Source organism: Caretta caretta, chromosome 13 (assembly GCF_965140235.1).
Source record: "Caretta caretta isolate rCarCar2 chromosome 13, rCarCar1.hap1, whole genome shotgun sequence".
In the NCBI taxonomy this organism is placed as follows: domain Eukaryota; kingdom Metazoa; phylum Chordata; order Testudines; family Cheloniidae; genus Caretta; species Caretta caretta.
The window spans coordinates 11,001,693-11,024,256 of NC_134218.1; the positions used below are offsets into that span (position 1 = coordinate 11,001,693).

A 22,564-nucleotide genomic window follows, 5' to 3' on the forward strand; every position below is an offset into this window, starting at 1 on the left:
CATTTTGTTCAGGTAATCTCTTAACATCTGCTCCTTAATGTCCACACATGCAAGACATCCAAATACCACATAAACCAAATGGCTTAGTGCTCAAGTTATCTACGCTGGAAGAATGGAGGCCTGAACCAATCCCATCAAGATTTGCCCCTGAAACTTCAGTAACCCCAGATGTATTAAACCCAATTGTACACACTTGATCCTTTTCTGCAGATTTGTGTGATATTCATCATTTCATACACTGGAAGGGACAGATTTTTGTATTACAATTTTAAACAATGAAGCACAGTTTAGTATTGTTTAGCACAGGGATCGGCAACCTTTACCACGTGGCCCATTAGGGAAAGGCGCTGGCAGGCCGGGATGCTTTGTTTACCTGCAGCATTCACAGGTTCGGCTGATCACAGCTCCCACTGGCCATGGTTCACCGTGCCAGGCCAATGGGGGCTGTGGGAAGAGGTGACCCGGCCCACGCCACTTCCCGCAGCCCCCATTAGCCTAGAATGGCGAACCGCGGCCAGTGGGAGCTGCGATCGGCTGAACCTGCGGATGCTGCAGGTAAACAAACCATCCCGGCCCGCCACTGGCTTTCCCTGATGGGCCGCGTGCCAAAGGTTGCCAATCCCTGGTTTAGCAACTAGAGGTTTTAGGACTCCTGGGTTCTATTCCCAGCTCTTGCTCCCTGTGGGGTATTGGTTAAGTCACTTAAGCTACCTGCCTCACCTCAGTTACTGCAAAATAAAATAACACTTCAAAGAGTAGTTACAGGGGTTGCTTTAAAGTCTATTAGAATGATTACAGGTAAGTGCAGAACTTTTAAACCATTAGCTTCCCAAGCTAAACAAGAGGTTTGAGTGAAAAGAACTGGAAAGTATTCAGCATTTTGTTTGTTTCCTGTAATGCAGTGGTCCTCAGTGGCATTTCGGCGGCAGGGTGTCCTGCGGGCGCACATAAATGCCCAGGTGAGCGCCATGGCACCCGCGGACACTGCATTGGGGTCTCCTGGTATAATGAATGCTTCCCTTTCCTGATTTCCATCAGGTGCTGATTTAACCATTTCTGCCTAAACATGTAGTTGGAGGTTATATGACCTTCTTAACCTCCCGATCTGCCCTTCTTGTGGAAAAAATGTCAATTAAATGGAACACCTTGTTGGCTTGTGTCAGTGCACCTGCTGCTTCATCTCTGTGAGACAGTATTGCCTTGGAAGCTTGAAAAGTAGGCATCCAGTTTCACCAATTTTTTTTTCAGTTTTATGGCCGAGAACCCCTTCAGTGAGAGGTTTCTTTCCATAATCCACAAACAACAATCTTCCCAATCCAAGATTATGGGGTTTCTTTAATCATTAACACAAACATGACATGATTTCTCATTATCTATGAGGCTACTAAGGAAATATGGTTGCATGTGTATTCTCTTTTACAAAATACTTACACTTATATACAAATATGAACCATCTTTTAATCTCTTAGCAAGATTTTAATAGTGCTGTGTTACAACATTTCAGTGACCCAAATAGGAAGTCACTATCCAATATCTATACATGGGAAGAGATCCAAAGTTTACCAGTTTGCCTTCATGAAAGTCCTGTTTATAATGTAACTGACTCCTGAAACAGACCCTGCAAACTTTCCCAACAGACTCCTGGATGGAGCTTTTTTTGAAGCCATCAAGATTGACAGAATGTTATGTTGATGAGTCAGTTTGATTTCTACAAAGCCAAAAACTGCTTTGATTTCTACAAAGACAAAAACCGTGGCTGTTTATGCAATATACGGACAGAAGAAGAATGGAGATCTAGCATGGTCCTTGAAAGTAAAAACAAAAATAATTATTCCAATGGCGGGGGCAGAAACAACAAAGGGGACATTTTAAAGAAATTTTAAAATATTTTAATTCAAGATGTTATTACAGAGAAACTCTTTTTAAATCTACAGTGTTCTAAACATATGACCTGATTTTCAGAGGTTTTGTGGACCTACAATACCCATTCCTAGACCCTCTGAAAATAAAGGCATTGGTACATATGTCTCTACCTAACTCTATATTTTCCAAGCTTCTACAACCTTCCACTGATAGAGGATTTGGGAATGTTATATTGTACACTTCACAGTAATACAATAAGTTTTGGCTATGCTCTGCTACAATGGTACAATGCTACAGCAGGCAACCCACATATGTTCAAAAATGTTTTTTCTGCTGCTTACCTTCTCAGGTTATACTGCTTAGCACGATTATTTGATAATTCAGAAGTGATAGTTCTGATCATTATTGTTCTTATATTCCCCTTAACTCTTCTCATCGGGGACAAAGTTTCCCTTTTAAATTGATTCAGAAGCATTAAAGATCTATCACCTCTATGCATATGTCATATTGCCAGAGTTGGGATCAGCAGAGGCACTTGCAATGGAGCCTCTTTAGTAGAAACAAGAGGAGGCTGGTGGCTAGGACATTATCTGTGAGGGATTCCAGGCTTCAGAATTTACTGTCCCTACTGGTCCGCAATATCCTGACTGATAACCTTCAAGACATGCTGGGCTACTTTTCTTCCTGAGCATTTGAAAAGTAAAGGGAATTGTATGGATGGGGAACTGCTCAAAGGGGAGGTGGATTTTAGTTTTTAACTTAGTAGTAGTGGGTTATATTTAGAGACCTACCAAATTCAGGGTCCATTTTGGTCAATTTCACAGACAGAGGATTTTAAAAATACTCAGTTCCACAGTTTCAGATGTTTACATCTGAAATTTGAGGGTGTTGTAACCATAGGAGTCTAGACACAAAAGTGTGTCTAGTGGGGGGGTTGACAAGGCTATTATAGGGGGTTCATGGGATTGCCACCATTACTTCTGCACTGCTGCTAGCAGGGGGGCTTCCTTCAGAGCTAGGCAGCCAGAGAGCAGTTGCTGGCCAGGCGCCCAGCTCTAAAGCCAGCACCAATGCCAGCAGAGCGCAGATGTGAAGTAGGGTTGCCAACTTTCTAATCGCACAAAACTGAACACCCTAGCCCTGCCCCTTCCCTGAGGCCCCGCCCCTTCCCTGAGGCCTCCCCGCTATCTTCCCCCTCCCTCAGTGCCTCGCTTTCCCCCACCCTTACTCACTTTCACTGGGCTGTGGCAGGGGGCAAGGGCTCTAAATGGGGGTGTGGGCTCCGTGGTGGGGCCAGAAATGAGGGATTCAGGGTGCGGGAGAGGGCTCTGAGCTGGGGCAAGAAGTTGGAGTGCAGGAGGGGTGAGGGCTCTGTGCTGGGGATGCTCTGGGCTGGGGCCGGGGATGAAAGGTTTGGGGTGCAGAAGGGGGCTCCAGGCTAGCGGGTGGGGCTGAGGGATTCAGAGTGCGGGAGGGGGCTGTAGGTTGGGGTGAAGGGGGATGAGGGCTCTGGAGTGCAGGAGGGGGCTCACTGGGGGGGCTCAGGGCTAGGAGTTGGGGTGCAGGAGGGGGTATGGGCTCTGGGCTGGGGCCAGGGATGAGGGGTTTGGGGGGGGCTCAGGGCTGGGACAGGGGGTTGGGGCACGGGTTTACCTCGGGTGGCTCCCGGTCAGCGGCACAGCAGGACTAAGGCAGGCTGCCTGCCTGTCCTGGCTCCGTGCTGCGCTCCAGAAGTGGCCAGCAGGTCCGGCTTCCAGCCAGAGGGAACAGGAGGCTCTGCAGTGTGTGCTGCTCTTGGCCGCAGGCACCGCTCCCCTAGCTCCCATTGGCCAGGAACTAGCCAAAGGGAGTATGGAGCTGGTGCTCGGGCAGTGTGCGGAGCCCTTTGGCCCCCCCTCCTAGGAGCTGGATCTGTTGGCCATTTCCAGGGTATAGCGTGGTGCCCCAGGACAGGTAGGGACTAGTCTGCCTTAGCTCCACATTACCACCGACCTGACTTTTAACGGCCCGGTCGCCAGTGCTGACCGGAGCCACCAGGGTCCCTTTTCAACCAGTTGTTCCGGTTGAAAACCGGACACCTGGTCACCCTAAAGTGAGGGTTGTAGGGTCTGGATTACCATACATTCAGGTTTTTCCCAGTAGTCTCCCACCCAGGTTGGGGGCTGACAGCTGGACCCATAGCCTCTCTGTGTGGGGGCCTGAGCACCGGAGCCGCAGCCTCCTGTCCCGGTCAGGGGCTGACAGCTTGAGCCGCAGCCTCCCACTTGGGTCAGTGGCTGACAGGTGGAGCCCCAGCCTCCTGCCCAGGTTGGGGACTGACAACCACCCTAACTTCTGTGCTGCCTTCAGAGCTGGGCTCTCAGTTGGCAGCCGCAGAGCTTTCTGCATCTGGAAGAGGTTCCTGGAGGTGGATTTGACTTGGCTCTGGAAGCAGCCCCTGCAGAGGAGAGGAAGTCCGGTCCTTCCCCAGAACGGGCCGGGACTAGCAGCTGGAGCCTGGCACACGGTGGAAGCTTGGGCACCCCCAGCCCTGCCCCTGCCCTACAAGAGCCAGATTTCGCAGCTGAGATCAGATTTCATGATCCATGATGCATTTTTCACAGCCATGAATTTGGTAGGGTGCTAGTTATATTAAACTGTATTGCTGCACTTAGGATGCATTATTAAATTATGACAAGAACATCTATAAAATATAGAGAGATGCCTTTTATAGCATTCCTGTAAATGGAAATAAATAAATAAGAAAGAGACTGAGTTTTATTTTATTAAAATTCTGCTTCAAAGGGTGGGTTAGTATTGGATCCATGTTCCCAAACAGTTAAATCTTGCAATTAATTTAAATACTTAACATTAGGGCAGCTGCCATGATGAATGTTGCCATAACAACACAACTGAAGTGATGTCCATGATGACACAGAAGACCGTTTCTATGGTAATGGAATGTCTTAACTTCAAGGATGCATACAAGCCCATTACAAAAAATGGGAACTAACACTCTAGGTTGAGAGAAGTTTCTTCCTTGTACTGCCCATCTGTCTACATCCATTAGTTATCTCTTGTTGTATACTTAGATGGAAAACACTTTGGGGCAGGGACCTTCTTTTTGTTCAGTGTTTGTATAGCACCTAGCATAATGGGGTCCTGGTGCATGACTAGGGCTTCTAGGGAGCCTTAGCAGTATAAATAAATAATAATCATAATTAATAATATAAATGGGACAGTCAGTTTACAAAACAGAAATACAGGGGCTAGATTTTGTTCCTAATTACATAAGTGGAAATTCAGAGATTTACTGGTGTCAATAAGATTCGAATCAGGCATAATAGAGTGATTCTGATCTCATTCAACTTTTACCTCAATGAAATTCTACTTACCGCAAAGGAATTATTTCAGTGGTGTGAAATCAGAATCAGGTAACCATTCTAATTTTAGTTTATCCAAAGGATTACTGGAGATTTATAAAACGTAGTTAAGGCCCTGGCTACACTTGCAAGTTACAGCGCACTAAAGGAGCCCCGGGCACACTAGATCATTACCCGTCCACACTGGCAAGGCACGCAGAGTGCTCTAACTCTGCGGCTACAGTGCTGCTGGTACTCCACCTCAGCGAGTGGAATAATGTTTGCTGCACCCCCGCTGGAGCGCCGCAGTGGCAGTGTGGACGCCCTGGTCCTATAGTGCGTTCTGATTGGCCTCCAGAAGTGTCCCACAATGCCTGTGCTAGCCACTCTCGTCATCACTTTGAACTCTACTGCCCTGCTCTCAGGTGACCAACCGTGAGACCCACCCATTATATTTTCTGTGAATTTTGAAATATCCCTTCCTGTTTGCTCAGCCAGGCGTGGAGTGCTATCAGCGAATCTTTCCAGGTGACCCTGCTTCCTCCACGTGCCAGGTGAGCCCCAGTATGGACCAATGGCGAGTTGCTGGACCTCATCAGTGTTTGGCGGGAGGAAGCTGTCCAGTCCCAGCTGCGATCCAGCCGTAGGAATTACGATACCTTCGGACAGATACCAAGGGACATGATGGAAAGGAGCCATGACCAGGATGCACTGCAGTGCAGGATGAAAGTGAAGGAGCTGCAGAATGCCTACCACAAAGCCCACAAGGCAAACAACCGCTCCGGTGCTCCCCCTGCGACCTGCCGTTTCTACAAAGAGCTGGACGCGATACTGGGGGGGCGACCCCACCTCCACTCCGGGGACCACCATGGACACTTCAGAGCCCAGTGCAACAAGGCAGGAGGAGGAGCAGCAAAGCAGGAGCAAGGGTGCTGAGGCGGAGGAAGACACCCCGGAATCCCTAGATGCATGCAGCCAGGAGCTGTTCTCGAGCCATGAGGAAGGTAGCCAGTCGCAGCAGCCAGTGCTTGGGGAAGGACAAACACCAGAGGAGTTTCCCGGTAAGCGGCTTTTATTTTGGGAAGGAAGTTATTCGGTGCGGGCTCTGGGAGCGAGGAGGGTTAGGGCTGCATGCATGCCTAGATGCGGAATAGGGCGTTGATGTGCTCTCTCACACTGCAGTAATCGGCCTCAGTGATCTCTTCAGAGGTCTCATCCAGAACTTGGGCAATGCGCTTGCGCAGGTTTCTCGGGAGAGCCACTGTGCTCCTTGTTCCAGTCAGGCTAACTTGTCCACGCCACTGTGCCGTGAGGGGCGGGGGGACCATTGCTGCACACAGGCAAGCTGCATATGGGCCAGGGCGGAAGCCGCATTGCAGTGGAAGACCCTCCCTTGCTTCCCAGGTCACCTCCCGTAGCGAGATATCTTCCAGGACGAACTCCTGTGAAAAATGTGGGGAGAGTGTTCAGTATAGGGGCCCCCTTCCGCTGTTCGCTCTCCCCAGAGGCACAGAAACCCAGAGGACAGTAAGGCTGTGAAACAATCAGTCCCCCTTGACCCTGTGCTTACTCACCATTTTGGAGGTCCCATGGGTTATGTGCACTTGCTTTGGGACGGGCAAATTATGCTACTGTATAGACTGTGCTTGCCCTTAAGTACAGGGGAATCATTGCTCTGTCTGGTGTGAACAATGCTGCCTCTCTTAAGTGTTGCCTTTTGCCTTTACAGATGCAACCTTGAGATCTCAGCTGTCCGTGTTATCACTGGCCGAAAGACTCCAAAGAATCAGAAAGAGGCCACGTAGAAGCAAGGATGACATGTTGCATGAAGTAATGCAGCATTCAAGTAATGAAAATCAAAAAGTGCAGGAGTGGGGGGAGAGTGGAAGGAGGGTCTGCCAGCAGAATGCGGATCTCCAGCACCAAAGCACAGAGTGGCTGCTAAGCATCATGGAGCGCCAAGCAGACTCAATCCAGGCGCTTGTAGCAATGCAGGCAGAGCACTACTGCGCCCATCCCCCTAGCAGCCCTTATCCCTAAACTCTTTCTCTCCCTCTTTCTGTCCTTGTGCCCCCATCTCACCTTCAACCCACTTTCCCCAACATCCGGGTTCTTATCGCCACCAACTGCCTCCAACCCTTCACCACCAAGCCCTGAAAACTACGACCCTTACCCACTGCACTCAACATCCATCACCATGCAGCACAGCCATCCTGAAGTGCAGCATTCATTGCACAGCACTCCAGACAGGACATACGCAAATCTGTGATTGTACCATTCCCCACCCCCTTACTCTTTCTGTTTCCCAATCAGTTGTGTTTCTTTTCAATAAATGGATTTTTTGGGTTTGAAAACATTCTTTATTATTGCATAAAGTAAAAGATACCTTAGCCCAGGGAAGAAACAGGCACTGCAAGTCAGCGTAGCAAACACAGATTCCTATTAACATTGGAACCATTGCACTTTACTCCTGTGCAGGGCACCAGACATTACTGGTGGCTTTCAGCCTCAGATTGCTCCTTCAAGGCATCCCTAATCCTTGCACCCCCGTGCTGGGCCCCTCTAACAGCCCTGTGCTCTGGCTGTTCAAATTCAGCCTCCAGGTGTTGAACCTCCGAGTTCCAGGCCTGAGTGAATCTTTCACCTTTCCCTTCGCAAATGTTATGGAGGGTACAGCACACGGATATAACCTTCTCATCGGAGCCCTCACTGTCACTTTGGATCATAAGAAATCATTCGACTGCCAAACGTGACGTGCTGGCGAGACTCATCAGCATACTCCTTGGCAGTGCGGGCTCCATTCCCGCAGACCGAAAGGGAAGACAGAGCTCACAGTACAAAAAAACCTTTGAAGATGGTGCCAAATGTGGACGGAAGCAAAGGGAATGCTGGGATGCGAACTGATGCATATGGGGCGTTGGGATAGGACCCAGAATGCCCCGCACTCCCCACCCCCTTCCCACAAGCCACAGCGCCAGAATGGGAAGAGGTGCTCTCTGGGATAGCTGCCCATAATGCACTGCTCCCAATGCCACCCCAAGTGCTGCAAATGTGGCCACACCAGGGCGCTTGCAGCTGTCAGTGTGGACAGACTGCAGCGCGTTCCCTACTGCATTCTATGAAGGCGGGTTTAACTCACAGCATTCTACATCTGCAAGTGTAGCCAGGCCCTAAGATTTGCAACAGTAAGAGAAAAGGTAAGAGAGCAACAGAGAGGGACCTGAGGAACTCTAAAAGCAGACATTAGACTAGGAAAGAATTATCAATAAAGAAAAGCAATTTGGATTCTCTTCCAGAACAGTAGGAGGGAACGAAGGTTGTGGGGGAAGGTGTTCTTGTTTTGCATTGCTTTTTGATGGTTACTATATAAAATTACACCCTTCTAAAACTTTCCACCTGGAATTTCAAAGCAAATTACAAAACATTAATTAACATTTTAAAAATTAAAACCATTAATTAACATAACATAAGTAAGGCTTTTGATACCATCTCACATGACTTTGTCATAAACAAACAAGAGAAATGTAGCCTAGATTAACCTCCTATAGGGTGGATGTGCAACTGATTGGAAAAGCATTTTCAGAGAGTCATTATCAATGGTTCACAATCAACCTGGAAGGGCATATCAAGTGGGGTCCCACATGGGTCTGACCTGCGTCCAGTTCTATTCAGTATCTTCACAAATGATTTAGATAATGGCATAAATAGTACACTCAAAGTTTTCAAACAATTCCAATCTGGGAGGGGTTGCAAGCACTTTGGAGGGCAGGATTAGAATTCAAAATGATCTTGACAAACTGGAGAAATGGTCTGAAATAAACAGGATGAAATTCAATAAGGACAAATGTGAAGTACTACACATAGGAACGAATAATCAATTGCACAAATACAAAATGGGAAACAACTGCCTTGGAAGGAGTACTACACAAAAGGCTCTGGTAGTTATACTGGATCACAAACTAAATATGAATCAACACTGTTGCAAAAAAAGCAAACATAATTCTGGGATGCATATTAGCTGCAGTGTTTAAGCAATACATGAGAGGTCATTTTTCCACTCTATTCAGCACTGCTTATACTCCAGTTGAGGCCTTATGTACAATGCTGGGCACCACATTTCAGGAAAGATGTGGACAAACTGGAGAAAGTCCGGAGGAAAACAATAAAAATGTTTAAAGGTCTAGAAAGAAAAATTCACATTTTCATAATTCCTAAAACACTGCAATATTAGGTGGTGTGCCTAGTCGTTCATCTCAGTTGGAGCAGGACAGTACCGAATTCAGAGAGATCTACTTATCTGTCACTGGCCTTTATTCAGATAAGTAAATATATATAAATCAAAGCCAACTGGGTAACTTGTTAAGCAGCATATCATATGTTACATGGGAATTCCATATGAAAGCTACCTTTCTGGAAAATTCACAAAGGTGATTTCTTAATCCATAGCGAACACTTTTTTGCATTAGTTTAGTACGCTCCAGTGTGATCAGTTAAACTGGTACAATTCTGTCAACTGTATAAGAGCTTAATTATCCCATCTGCTTTTGTATCCAAAAAAACATATGTGGCTGTACACTAGGAAAGGAAAAACAAAACAGAAAACAAGTCATAATGACAGGACAGGTTAAACCCCCTGACTCATTTAGATTAGAAATCCTTGAAGTAATGATCATCTGTATAACTTTAAAGAGAAGCCTATGTTTCATCTGTATATTCTCCCCACAAAATACTAGCTAGTAGTAGTTGTAATTGGAATGTTCCAAAGTTGGAGAGAGAAGGTCAACTGCAGTTGAGATGTGGAGAAGAGTAGCAAGTAGAGATGCCAGTCAGAATGAATTAGTGGCCAAATCACAAGTACCCAGACACATCTTCAAAGAGGTGTGAAGGCAAAAACCACACTAAAGTACCTCAGTTATGAAACCAATCACCACCTGCTCTCCTAAAGCCAACAGTCAGTCATCAATATTCTTGTAATCGTTTAACAGGGCCTATGTCTATTTTACTGTACTTGCAATTTATCTTAAAATACCTTCCAATTTATCTTAAAATCTCTTTTGACTCATTAATGTAACACCTTTACTTTCCTAAAGTAAACAAAAATTGTATTTAAATCTAGCCTAGAAACAATAATAAACAAAATCCAACAAAAGTAGATTTGAACTCTGGGAAAGGATTTCAAGTGTTAATTTTGAACTAGGATTGTAAGGACTTCCATTCATCCCTTACATTCTTTTTTCCCGTCAGGTGGTTTTCCAGCACTTGTTGTTAATCTGTTGAGTTTTGTAATCTCAAACCACTATTATCAAACTAATATATTTATACTTTATTTTTCATGCCAAACTATTTTACAGAAATCATGCACTCATCATAGAAATACAACTCCCTCAGGTTCAGTGTGACCATTCCAGTTGGATGCAATAAGTTAGGACAGGAAGTGAAAAATTTAGGTTGGAATATGTAATTTACTTGTTCTCATAATATAAGAACTAGGGGCCACCAAATGAAATTAATGGGTAGCAGGTTTAAAACAAATAAAAGGAAGTTCTTCTTCACTCAGCGCACAGTCAACCTGTGGAACTCCTTGCCTGAGGAGGTTGTGAAGGCAAGAACTATAACAGGATTTAAAAGAGAACTGGATAAATTCATAGAGGTTAAGTCCATTAATGGCTATTAGCCAGGATGGGTAAGGAATGGTGTCCCTAGCCTCTGTTTGTCAGAGGGTGGAGATGGATGGCAGGAGAAAGATCACTTGATCATTACATGTTAGGTTCACTCCCTCTGGGGCATCTGGTATTGACCACTGTCTGTAGTGGGCTGGATGGACCTTTGGTCTGACCCAGTATGGCCATTCTTATGTTCTTAATTAGCTAAGATGGAATCTGATCAAGGTACACTGGTATTGACTACAACACAACTCTTATGAAAAGCGTCTTTAATGATGTCAGGAACTCTGTTTTCGGTCTTATGCTAAGGACAGTGTACAGACATCCTGCCCATCCAGAATGATGCCATGCCTATCTCAAGAGGCATAAACCCATCCCAAGGCCTGCAGACTGAGGTCCTCCACAGCTGACACAGGCATTCCCCCACCCTCATTTTGTCCAGGACACCTAAGTCCCGCACTAAAGGCTGATCCCTCCCATCCAGGGGCAGCCAGCACCAGGTCCCCGTGGGTGGGCACAATCACACAGGGAGCACGTCACCGTCTTGGTAAATCCCGCTGTCCCCTGTGTTACTCCACTGAATGGGCCACGGTGTGCAGATGGCTGATGGGTTAGAGGGAGTAATTCTGGGCTGCCCGTCGTCCCCCGCTCCCCTGACCCCCAACTCCTCGGACCGACGCGCATTCCTCGCTACTATGAAATGAAGAGGCGTCGCCGCAAAGCGCCTCACCTTGCCAGCCTCACAACATGGCGTCAGGCGGCTTTACGCCGTCACAGAACTCAACGAGGTCGCACAAGATGGCGGCGGGCGGGATGATGCACGCGCAGAGTTCACCACACGGGACTAGGTTCTCCAGTGAGGGGAGGAGACGTTGGAACGCGCCTCATTTGCAGACCCACACAAGATGGCGACGGGACGTCTAGCTCGTGCGCGGAACGCGCCGAGGAAGGGGGCATGTGTCGCGCATGCGCAGCGGCCCCCCCCCCCCACGCGCGTGCGGGAGGCCCCGTGGGGGAACGGGCTCTCGCGGCTGCGAGGCCCACCCAAGATGGCGGTGCGGTTGCGGGGTCAGCGGCTCATGACTTTCGTCCACTTGTTCTGTTTCCTGTGGGCCTTGTTCTCACTCTCTCAGAATGTGGGCCTGCCCCACTCCCTCCGCAGGGAGAGCGAGAACACCTACGGCGGCCGCTGGAAATACCTGACCTTCATCAACCAGGTGCCGGCTGGTCCGAGCGGGATTGGAGGGCGCTAGGCCTATTGTGAAGGGGGAGTTAGAGGGGGGTCTCACCTGGGGGCAGTAGATGTGGGCGAAGGGGGTGCAAGAGGGAGGGGTGGCTTGAAGATTGCGGTGGGGGGGGGGGGCAATGATAATATTCAGCCCTTCCCTTGTGCTTCTCTTTTTCGGAGTACTTTACAAACATAAATTTAAAAAATCAAACCGTATTTTGTGGATATTATCACCTAACTTCTGTAGAAAATTCATGGAATTTTTTTCTTTCTTTTCAAAAAAATTTTTTTAATGGGGAAAAAATAGCAGATGATTAATTCTAAACAACTTAATTTTATAACAAGGAACCAAATAAAATGGCTTGTATAAAATGGGAAATTTTGAGACAGTGGAGATAGAAGATGTTCACATTGATAATTTGGGACTTGATCTTGCAATTCCTGCTGCTCACAGAACTCCCATTGGCAACAGTTTTGCACAGGGACAGTGTGCACATAGAGAGTTAGGATCAGCTGCCTTCACTTTAAAAAGTTTGAAAATCCATTACTAAAATGCATGTTTAGAATTAGTCAGAGGATAAAGTTGCCAAAAGCAAGGAGTAAGTGAAATTTATGGTCCTGAGCCAAAATAAAGTAGGGTAAAACTCCTTTTGAGTCATTGGGAATTTTGGCTGTATTAGAAATACAGAATTTTGTCCTTTATGCTGAACTGGTAAGATGTCATTACAGTAGAGAGACTAGAATCACAAACACTTGAGTGTTTTACTTTTTTTTCCAAAGGAAGTTTAAAGCCACTGTAGTGCCAGTAAATGTATACATGAACAAAAACAAGTATATTGATTGAAGAGTGAGGCAACAGGCTAGGTAAACATGAATAACTTCCAGGACAAACTTATATTCACTTAAATAAAATGTTTTCTTCTTTGGAAGCCTCGAGAAGAGTGGTAAAAGGATATATTTGTAACCAAAATAATGTAATAAAACAATTTCTTAATATGTTTTCTTCATTTCTTAATACATTTAGATTCTGCAAACTCTATTGTTTGGAATATGTGTCATACTTGACTTTGCTTGTGTGTTCATCCCTGCCAAAAAGAACCATGTGTCATCCCGATTGTTGCCTCCAAGAGACTTCCTCTTCTCAGTGCTAGTATTCCCTGTTGGCTTAGTAAGTAGTTCCTACAAACAGGCCCCCCTCTCAAATAACTTCGGAAAAGACAGAAGATATTGGCACATCCAGATTAAACTGACACAGCTGAAAGCTGTAATATTTCATATGCCATTTTATTTCGTTTCAGACATAATAACAGATCTAATTTATCCCTGACTTGATTGACTTTTAATGTATACCCGATAGGAAAGGATCCTTTTGTCTAATATGTTAACAGCTGCTTTTTGAAACATGTGGACACAAAGCAAGTTGAGTTCACTTAGGGCTTACCTTTCTTCCCGTAAGTAATCATCAAGAATGGGGGTACTCGTGAATATTTATGTGAAAATGAGTTTATGTTATCAGATTCCTAGATTGGGGCCTTGTGCACCTGAGAGAGGTGCTCTGATGTAACTAAATTGGTTCAACTCCCTTAGGTGGACATTCTTAATCCAGTGTAAGAGTACCTTATTTTGATTTAGCTTATGTCAGCGAGGAATGAGCATAAATTAAACCAAGAATAGGCACTCTGAAATAAGTGTCTACACAAAGGATTTGCACTGATTTAAGTGAATTGGTTTCTAAACTGGCTCAGTTAAATCAGTGCAACTTTCTTGTGTGGACAAGGCCTGGGATTGTCTTGAGTTCTGTGGACAATGGAGCTTAAGAAAAAAATTCTTACACTTCAGAAAATATAAAATATGCATATTTTAGGAATTAAGGAAGCATTAGATTATAAAATTGCTGCTGTAGCTCCTGTACATGTCTCACTTTAATTTTTCTACAAACTTTTTTGTTCTTGGTTAATGATTATCAATTATATTGTATTTTTCAAAGGATTGCTTTGTGCTCTGAGTTCACTAATAGCAAGTTACTGTTATATTTCCCTCATTCTTTTAGTACATGCTAACCAAAATGAAATGCAGACCACCCACCCTGTCCTGCATCTACTGACCTCAGTGGTAAAATTCCCATGGACTCCAATGGGAGCAGAATTAATTTAATAAATTCTCTATTACTTATGCAATAACTTATAGTAGTATTTCAATGAAGAATACATTTTCTGAATTTGACAGGAAAAAAAAAGATGGTAATCAGTACTAAACTGTCTTAACATTCACCATGTAAACAGAAAAACTTTTTAAAATATCTTCTCTTCAAAGCAACTATTTTGATAAGGATAAACTCTGTCTGAATAGTCCTGTGCACAAAGATTAGTAATACAGTAGACCCTCACAGTTACGAACACCTTGTGATTGGAGGTTGTTTGTAATTCTGAAATGTTCATAATTTTGAGCAAAACATTATGGCTTTTTCAGAAGTTTACATCTGAACATTGACTTACTATGAAGCTTTACTATGCAGAAGAAAAATACAGCTTTGAAACTTTACTATGCAGAAGAAAAATGCTGCTTTCCCTTTATTTTTTTAGTAGTTTAGGTTTAACACAGTACTAGACGGTATTTGTGCTTTTGGGGGCGGCGGGGGAGGGTGTCTCTGCTCCTGCCAGATTGCATACTTCCACTTCCAACTAAGGTGTGTGGTTGACTGCTCTGTTCGTAACTCAAGGTTCTGCTGTATTTAGTTTTATTTATATGCAGGTTTTTATCTCAGTTTGTAGCTGTTACTTTTTGGACCCTTTATGCATATGACAGAGAATTGGTTTACCCTAAAGAACTGGATGAGACTACTCCATCCTGGCTTAATCATACTATGGTAAGCAGATAGTGTTTCTTTCTTAAGGTCTTGGGTTTGATGTTTTTTCACTTTATGGTATTTTCCTCATTATGTATGTGTAGTATATGCAGTTTGTTTGAACATAACAATAACTTGCAGACAATTTAGTGTACAGATTTCTTACTTACCTTCTGGTATTCCACACTGCATCAAGTGTAGATATCAGGGTCATGGCCTGTAGCCCTACCATACCATTCTCTAAACTGGTTTCAGAGTAACAGCCATGTTAGTCTGTCTTTGCAAAAAGAAAAGGAGTACTTGTGGCACCTTAGAGACTAACCAATTTATTTGAGCATGAGCTTTCGTGAGCTACAGCTCACTTCCATCTCTACTGCTGGTGGAGATGCACCAGTAGTAACAAGAATGTGGGGGGGAAAGACAAGTGTAGACTCAACCCAGGGCTCTCTGTTTTGTAGGGTACAGCTACACTGAAGAAAAAAGAAGAAGAAATAAAAACCCTACAACTCTCCGGGTTTCAGAGCCCAAGCTCCAGCCTGAGCAGAAATGTCTACATTGCTATTTTAGCCTCGATAGCATGAGCCTAAGTCAGTTAGCCGAGATTCGGAGATTCTCTGCTGTGGAGTTGCAGGGAGGGGGGTTGGTTTCTTGAGTGTAGACACATCCTTAGTTCTTTTTATGAACAGCTAGATGCCTCTTTCACTGAATATCACCTGTCCTGTGCACTGAATTAGGCAGGGTGCGTGGCTAAAACAGTATGTAGCATGTAATTATATACTGTATTATAATATATACATGGAGGAGGGCTGCACAAGTCTTTTTCATTTTCTGATTTTTGGGTGCTTCACACTGCAGCCAGAACGTTCTTTTGATATGTTTTTGTATGGAGTGTAAATCTAATAATCTATCTAGATATATGAATTTCTTAAATCTTGTAGAACATTCGCGGATAAATCTGTAAATTGCACAGTAACTGGTCCTATATATTATGGGCCAGGTCCAAAGCATGTTGAATGTAGTTAGCTAAATTGGTCCTGATCCAAAGCTAACTATAAGTCAACATAACTCCCACTGAAGTCAGTTTGAGTTCTGAATGAGAAGGACTGCAGGATTTTACATTATTTAGTTATTGACTCTCTAATTTGTCTCATCGGTCCTGAGCCAGTACCATGTCAATGACAGCTTTGCCATTGACTTCAGTGAATATAGGATCAAGTCTATAGTACTCAAAATCAACCATTGGCATCTTATTTCCTGATTAAAAACATCAATTTAATTTGGTTGCATCTCTTGGTGGCCTTTAATTTCTGGGGGCGTGGATGCAGCTGTTACAAAGTAAAGAGACTACATTTGTGAGGGATGGAAGGAATCTGTTATATTAGTTCATCAGAGAAGCCTACCAAAAAAAATACTCTTCCTGAAGTTTTCACAGTTGATGTTTCTGTCATAATTGTTTTCTAGGATATCGTTTGTTCATATTGTATCTTTCCAAATCTGATTCTTATATTTGATTTTTATTTTCAGCATACCACTATACTGCCACTACTTCTTGTTGAGCTGGTTACATGTCCACATAAGTATCTTTCTAAATTGAGGGGAATGATAGGACTTAGCATCTTTGGTACTTCATACCTCACATGGTAGGCATTCCTTGTTTCTCAGAAACACATCAGCACCAAGAAGCATAAAGAGCAGAATGCATGTGTGTGTTTTGTCATAATATTTATTGCTTTTCTTGATGGAATTACCATAATGTATCTTGGTTGTTACACTCTAGTATAACCATATACAAATACTTTAAAAGAGATAATAAAAATGCATGCTACAGTCACTTTTTTTTTTTTTTAAACTACAATAGTGTGGTCCCACAGGGAACGCTCCTGATTCATGACCACCTGGTTCCAAATACTACCTCCATGTGTGCTTTGGAGAGAGCTGCTGCAGAGCACTCTTCAATGGCAGATGTAGTAGCGAATGTTCATGTGTAGCCTTTATGTGGAGTGCCCCCCTTTGCTGCAGAACATTTATGACCAGTAGATTTGACCCACAGAGAGGTTTAAGCTACACCTCTACCCCAATATAACGCAGTCATCAGAAGCCAAAAAATCTTACTGTCTTACAGGTGAGACCACGTTATATCGGGGTAGGGAGAGGAACAGCTCCCTGCCCCAGCTCACCTCTGCTCTGCCTCTGTCTTCTCTGCTGAGTGCGCCGCTGCCGCTCCGCTTCTCCTTCCCTTCTTTCCAGGCTTGCCGCGCCAATCAGCTGTTTGGCGCGGGAAGCCTGGAAGGAAGGAGGGGGGAGAGAAGCGGAGCAGCTGCAGTGCGCTCAGAGGAGGAGGGGGAGCGGAGGTGAGCTGGGGCGAGGAGCGGTTCCTCTGGGCCCCCCCTCACTCTAGCTCACCTCTGCTCAGCCTCCGCCCCCTCCCAGGCTTGCCGCACCAGCTGATTGGCACAGCAAGCCTGGGAGGGAGGAGAGGCAGAACTGCAGCACACTCGTGGGAGGAGGCGGAGTGGAGGTGAGCTGGGGTGGGGGGGCTGCAACAAGTACGGGGGGGCGCAGAGGAACCACTTGTGGTAACATGAATTCGGATGTAACAAGGTAAAGCAGCCCCACTCCCCAGAGCGCTGCTTTACCGTGTTATATCCGAATTCGTGTTATATCAGATCACATTATATCAGGATAGAGGTGTACTTAATTTATTCAAAGTCAGTGATAATGTTAAAACCTAATAATGATCAATTTGAATAGCAACATGGTGAACTATTTCACTGCTTAGTGTATTAGCAAAACAAATATTTTACGTGTGTGTGTGTGTGTGTGTAAAATATTTATGTAGCATAGTTAGATTCCGTCAAAAGACATTCCACAAAAATAAGTTTCAGGTTTAGAATATACAGACACTTGAATATGCTGTTTAAGTGTCTGATCCTCCACATAGTATACTAGAAGGGAAACAGATAACTGGGTGCAAGAGGAAGATTTCAAAGGAAAATGAAAGATGTCAGGAAGCTGGAAGGATTTGAATAAAGCAAAGCAGATTAAATTTAAATTCTCTTTATTGATTAAAAGATACAAATATGTTATTAGACACCTTACTGTTTTCATTTGTTTTGAGTAAATTTGCTTTAAGAAAATCTCTATAGATTTCCCCAAAAATTCTGCAGGCTCAGAGACCAAAGTCTTACAAATTTTCCCTCAAATTCCCTGTAACCCTGCTCAGGATGAATAGTAAACTGTCATAAAATAACTGCTTAAATTTAGTCGCTGACCTTTCAAATGGTTATTCATCTGATACAGGCAAGTTATCAGTCTGTCTTTATTTATTTATTTATTTATTTCATTTTAAACCTAAAATTAAAAATACCTATCCTGAACATTAATCTCCTTTCACTTAATTATAAATATAATTACATGAATATGAAACTAGTATCTTACCATAGCTAGCTGAAAAATAAGAAAATAACCAGAAATCTTGAATCCAAATATTCCCCAACTACACTCAACAGTATGAGCCCTTAATACACCATTTCTTATCCAGAAGCTTGCAGCTTGCCCTGAAGATCAGCACATTTGAGTTACTTTGGCTTAGGGAGGGGAGTAAATTCCAAAGTTGAAGGCCCCTCAGAGAATGCCCTGCAGGCAGCTCCAATCTGTTGCATAGAGGGGGCTCCTGTTCAAACACCTGTGTTCACTGCAACTATGGTAATATAGCCTGAGTAATGTAGTCCCCAGGGCATGGCTACACTGGAAACTTCAAAGCATTCCTGCGGGAGCGCTCCCGCAGCAGCACTTTGAAGTGTGAGTGTGGTTGCACACGGCTCCCAGTGCTCGGAGCCTGTTTACACAAGCGCTTTAAAGCGCTCTGACTTGCTGCACTCGGGGGTGATTTTTCACACCCCCCAGCCAGCAAGTTAGAGCGCTATAAAATGTAAGTGTAGCCAAGCCCTTAGGCTAGGTCTACACTACGCACCTTACAACGGCACGCCTGTGCCACTGCAGCCACAGGGTTGTAAGGTGCGCAGTGTAGCCGCTCTTTGTCACCAGGAGAGCATTTCCCGCCAACAAAGTGCTGTCGACAAAGACACTTTTCGTCATTAAAACGTCTGTCGTTCAGGGCGGTGTCTTTTTTTACATCCCTGAATGACAAAAGTTTTAATGATGAAAATGCGGTGTCGATGTACACTGAGGCTATGTCTGCACTGTAGTACCTAAACTGGCTACAGCGGCATTAGCATGGCTAAAAATAGCAGTGTAGATGCAGTGGTGTGAGCTTCAGCACGGGCTGTAGACAAGCACACCACAGACATTGGGTGCTCACTTGCTTTGTTGAAAGCTGCATTGTCACATCTACACTGCTGTTTTTAGCCATGCTATTTAGATGCGTCTACCTGAGCTGCAGTCACACCTCTGATTGCATTGTGCATGAACCCTTCGATACATAGGTCCAATCCAATTCAGACTTTATAGCTCAAAACCCGCCCTTTAAAATCCACCTGGAAACCATTAGATAGCTAATGCACATCCCAGAGTAATGGGATCACATATTAATAAACCACCACATTCTGTACCAGCTTCTAGGTTGATTTAAAATGTAGGATGCACTGCATTAGAAAATCTTCAAATGGAAAAGGCATGGATTACTGAAGCAAGCTCCACATCCAGAAGAAATCATCACAGTACACTGCTACTGTATGAACACAACATTTAGTGATACACCTGAATTGAAATGACCACCTCTGTAAATGTATAGTTAATGTACTGCAGCATGTCCATGTATATAACATGAAAAAAGCTGAGAACTAAAGAATAGCTACAATGTCACATTTCAGAGTAACAGCCGTGTTAGTCTGTCTTTGCAAAAAGAAAAGGAGTACTTGTGGCACCTTAGAGACTAACCAATTTATTTGAGCATGAGCTTTCGTGAGCAGGGGATATGGAGGACTTATTAAAAAAAATCTTAGCAAATCTTTAGTTATACATTTTCCAATTGTAGAACAACATAAAATATTTAAACAACAGTTACAATAAAATGTTCCTAGGGTTGAGGCAGTTCTGTACCTGCTATAATGTCTGTGCCAACTCTAACTCAGAATTCTGTGGTTGTGTGGGTTTGTGTTGCATCTTTAGGGTCACATTTTCAAAGGACATCCAGTCCATACCCATGCAAAACTTGTTCATGGAAAAACAACATTGCTTAATTACCAATCATAAGAGGTAGATAGGCTTTCAGTGATGACAGTTTTCATTCAGAAATGCTTTATTTGCTTATACACATAGAATTTGGTTTTGTGTGCACAAAGTTGCATGTGCAATTCACCATTCAGTTATGTGTTACCTTCTAGTGGACAGAGGTTTATGAATCTTCTGCTGCTTACACCAGTGGTTCCCAAACTTGTTCCGCCGCTTGTGCAGGGAAAGCCCCGGCGGGCCGGGCCGGTTTGTTTACCTGCCGTGTCCGCAGGTTTGGCCGATCACGGCTCCCAGTGTCCATGGTTCGCTGCTCCAGACCAATGGGAGCTGCTGGAAGTGGCAGCCAGTACGTCCCTCGGCCCGCGCCGCTTCCTGCAGCCCCCATTGGCCTGGAGCAGTGAACTGCGGCCACTGGGAGCCGTGATCAGCTGAACCTGTGGACGCAGCAGGTAAACAAACTGGCCCAGCCCACCTGGGGCTTTCCCCACAAAAGCAGCGGAACAAGTTTGGGAACCACTGGCTTACACCTAGAGAACAGTCATTTAACTCAAGTGACCAAGGCTTGTGTTTTTAGTCACAGGTTCAATCCCATTGTTGGCACAAGTGAGGTTAGCTGCACATATCCAATGTTGAAGATCCTCTATACATTTGACACACATGGATACATTTTCAGAAGAGCTCATGATCAGCCTCCTGTTCTGCAGACTCATTTTTAAATCTTATAATGTGAATTCAAATGTGCATATTTGTACTCACAGGCACTTGGTTAGAGGTTCAGGTGCTCTGATTTGTGCTGACAATTCAGTTGTGAATACAGAAGTGTTTGTACAGTCTTTGTGGGCTTCTCCTGCACTAGATTTTGAATATTTGGCCTTCAATATTGTTTTATTTTAATGGTCTGTGTTTAAATGACAGTTGGAATGCACACACACTTAAAAAAACATCTGATAGTAACACAGGTTGGCACAATGAAGAATTCTATACTGATTCTTTTTGTGTGTACATATGATATATACTGTAACTTGTTTGGCAAATCTGCATAGTTTTGTGACTTTAAGCAATGGCTGAAAAATGCTTTGCAAACCTCTGTTCAAAGGTGCTAGAGAATTTTAAACCATTATTACGTGTAATTGTTTTAATGATAGTCATGATATTACATTTTACTCTTAGAGCCTTTCATCAATAATCTCAGATTACTTTATAAATATTAATTTATCCTCACTACACTCCATTAAACCCCCTTACATTGCTGTCACTGCAGGGAAAAGTTTAAATCAAAACAAAGCTATTTTAATTTTATCTGAAAAATTTAAGTATTTATGAACATTATAGGAAAAAAATTGCTTGAAAATTTAACTAATTTACTAAACATTCCTTTTAAATTCCTTTTAAATGCAAAATTAAAATTGACAGAATTGAGATTTTCATATGTCTTGAGAAAGCCAATTTATAATCTTAAAGCAAATTAAAATGGAGATATGTCTAGTTCTGTTTCTTAATACTGTTTGTCTTTCATTGCTTTAGGGTACTATGGGTAAATTATGCATCAGGGATTTGGGCATACCCAATTTTAGAAGTACTAGGCATACCTGGAAAGGCGGTACTTTTTACCATTTCCTACCTTGTAATGGTAGGATTCTACTTACTTGGAGAGCATCTAACACAGATATTATGGGGTAAGCAATGCACAGAATTTTCATTGTCACGGGATTTTGATTGGGATAAGGACAGTAAATGTGTGTTAGCAGAGAAATCTTCTGTCTAAACCTTTTCCTCACCAGATTGGTCAGCACAGAGCTTTCTCATCTCTTTCCATAGAACATAAATTTCTTGAATGAATGTATCTAATAAGGAACTTTTATAAGTAAATATCTGCTGTTTCAGTGGAGTTTTCATCTCTGGAAATCTAGGATGAAATTTTGCTTGAGCCATTAGACAACTTGAAACAATTCTTCAGGAATAGAAATCTATGCTTAGGAGAATCCCGCAACTGGAAATGCAGGCCAGGATTGAAATGTCCACACTACTTAATTTTAATTTGTTCCTTTCTTGCAGGTGACTTTCAAAAATGTAAGAAGTAAGCATAGAGAGGAAGCTGAAAATAGGTCACACAAAGTGCGAGTTTCGTTTATGAACATACTGCATTTTTAAATCGAGATGCCAACATGCACTGTTTTGAAATATGCTCAGTCATCTCTCAAATATATTGTTCAAAGCAATAAAAATATTTCTATACCGATAAGCAGTCAAGCAATCTATAAGGAAAAAACTAATTTGTAATCAAGATTTTAATGCTTCTAACAAACTCCCACTCCAGTTATATAGAAAAAATGGTTTACATATATATTCCTGCCTGTATCTGTGTGTGTACACATGCACATACATATTCAGGCCACGAGAATGCTTTGCATTTTTTACCCAAGAGGATATG

General features: G+C 43.6%; 2 protein-coding genes across 2 annotated transcripts; both read left to right on the plus strand.

The window, feature by feature from the left end:
- Positions 1 to 5,704: 5,704 nt before the first annotated feature.
- On the plus strand, positions 5,705 to 7,506 carry LOC125622465 (uncharacterized). The gene is made up of 2 exons (XM_048820565.2): positions 5,705 to 6,265; positions 6,934 to 7,506. The coding sequence occupies exons 1-2, from the start codon at positions 5,950 to 5,952 to the stop codon at positions 7,242 to 7,244; spliced, it is 627 nt and encodes a 208-aa protein (XP_048676522.1). The 5' UTR covers positions 5,705 to 5,949; the 3' UTR covers positions 7,245 to 7,506.
- Positions 7,507 to 11,857: 4,351 nt separating this feature from the next.
- Positions 11,858 to 22,343, plus strand: LOC125622466 (androgen-induced gene 1 protein-like). The gene is made up of 6 exons (XM_048820567.2): positions 11,858 to 12,084; positions 13,120 to 13,263; positions 14,860 to 14,961; positions 16,465 to 16,580; positions 21,658 to 21,809; positions 22,189 to 22,343. The coding sequence occupies exons 1-6, from the start codon at positions 11,917 to 11,919 to the stop codon at positions 22,212 to 22,214; spliced, it is 708 nt and encodes a 235-aa protein (XP_048676524.2). The 5' UTR covers positions 11,858 to 11,916; the 3' UTR covers positions 22,215 to 22,343.
- Positions 22,344 to 22,564: the final 221 nt, after the last annotated feature.

What these genes read in the sequence shown, in the direction of transcription:
- LOC125622465 (XM_048820565.2), top strand. Translation starts at nt 5,950, where the DNA reads ATGCCTACCACAAAGCCCACAAGGCAAACAACCGCTCCGGTGCTCCCC. An exon ending in AACACCAGAGGAGTTTCCCG is followed by an intron (nt 6,266 to 6,933) that starts GTAAGCGGCTTT and finishes TTGCCTTTACAG; the next exon opens with ATGCAACCTTGAGATCTCAG.
- LOC125622466 (XM_048820567.2), top strand. Translation starts at nt 11,917, where the DNA reads ATGGCGGTGCGGTTGCGGGGTCAGCGGCTCATGACTTTCGTCCACTTG. An exon ending in GGTACTTCATACCTCACATG is followed by an intron (nt 16,581 to 21,657) that starts GTAGGCATTCCT and finishes TCATTGCTTTAG; the next exon opens with GGTACTATGGGTAAATTATG. An exon ending in TCTAACACAGATATTATGGG is followed by an intron (nt 21,810 to 22,188) that starts GTAAGCAATGCA and finishes CCTTTCTTGCAG; the next exon opens with GTGACTTTCAAAAATGTAAG.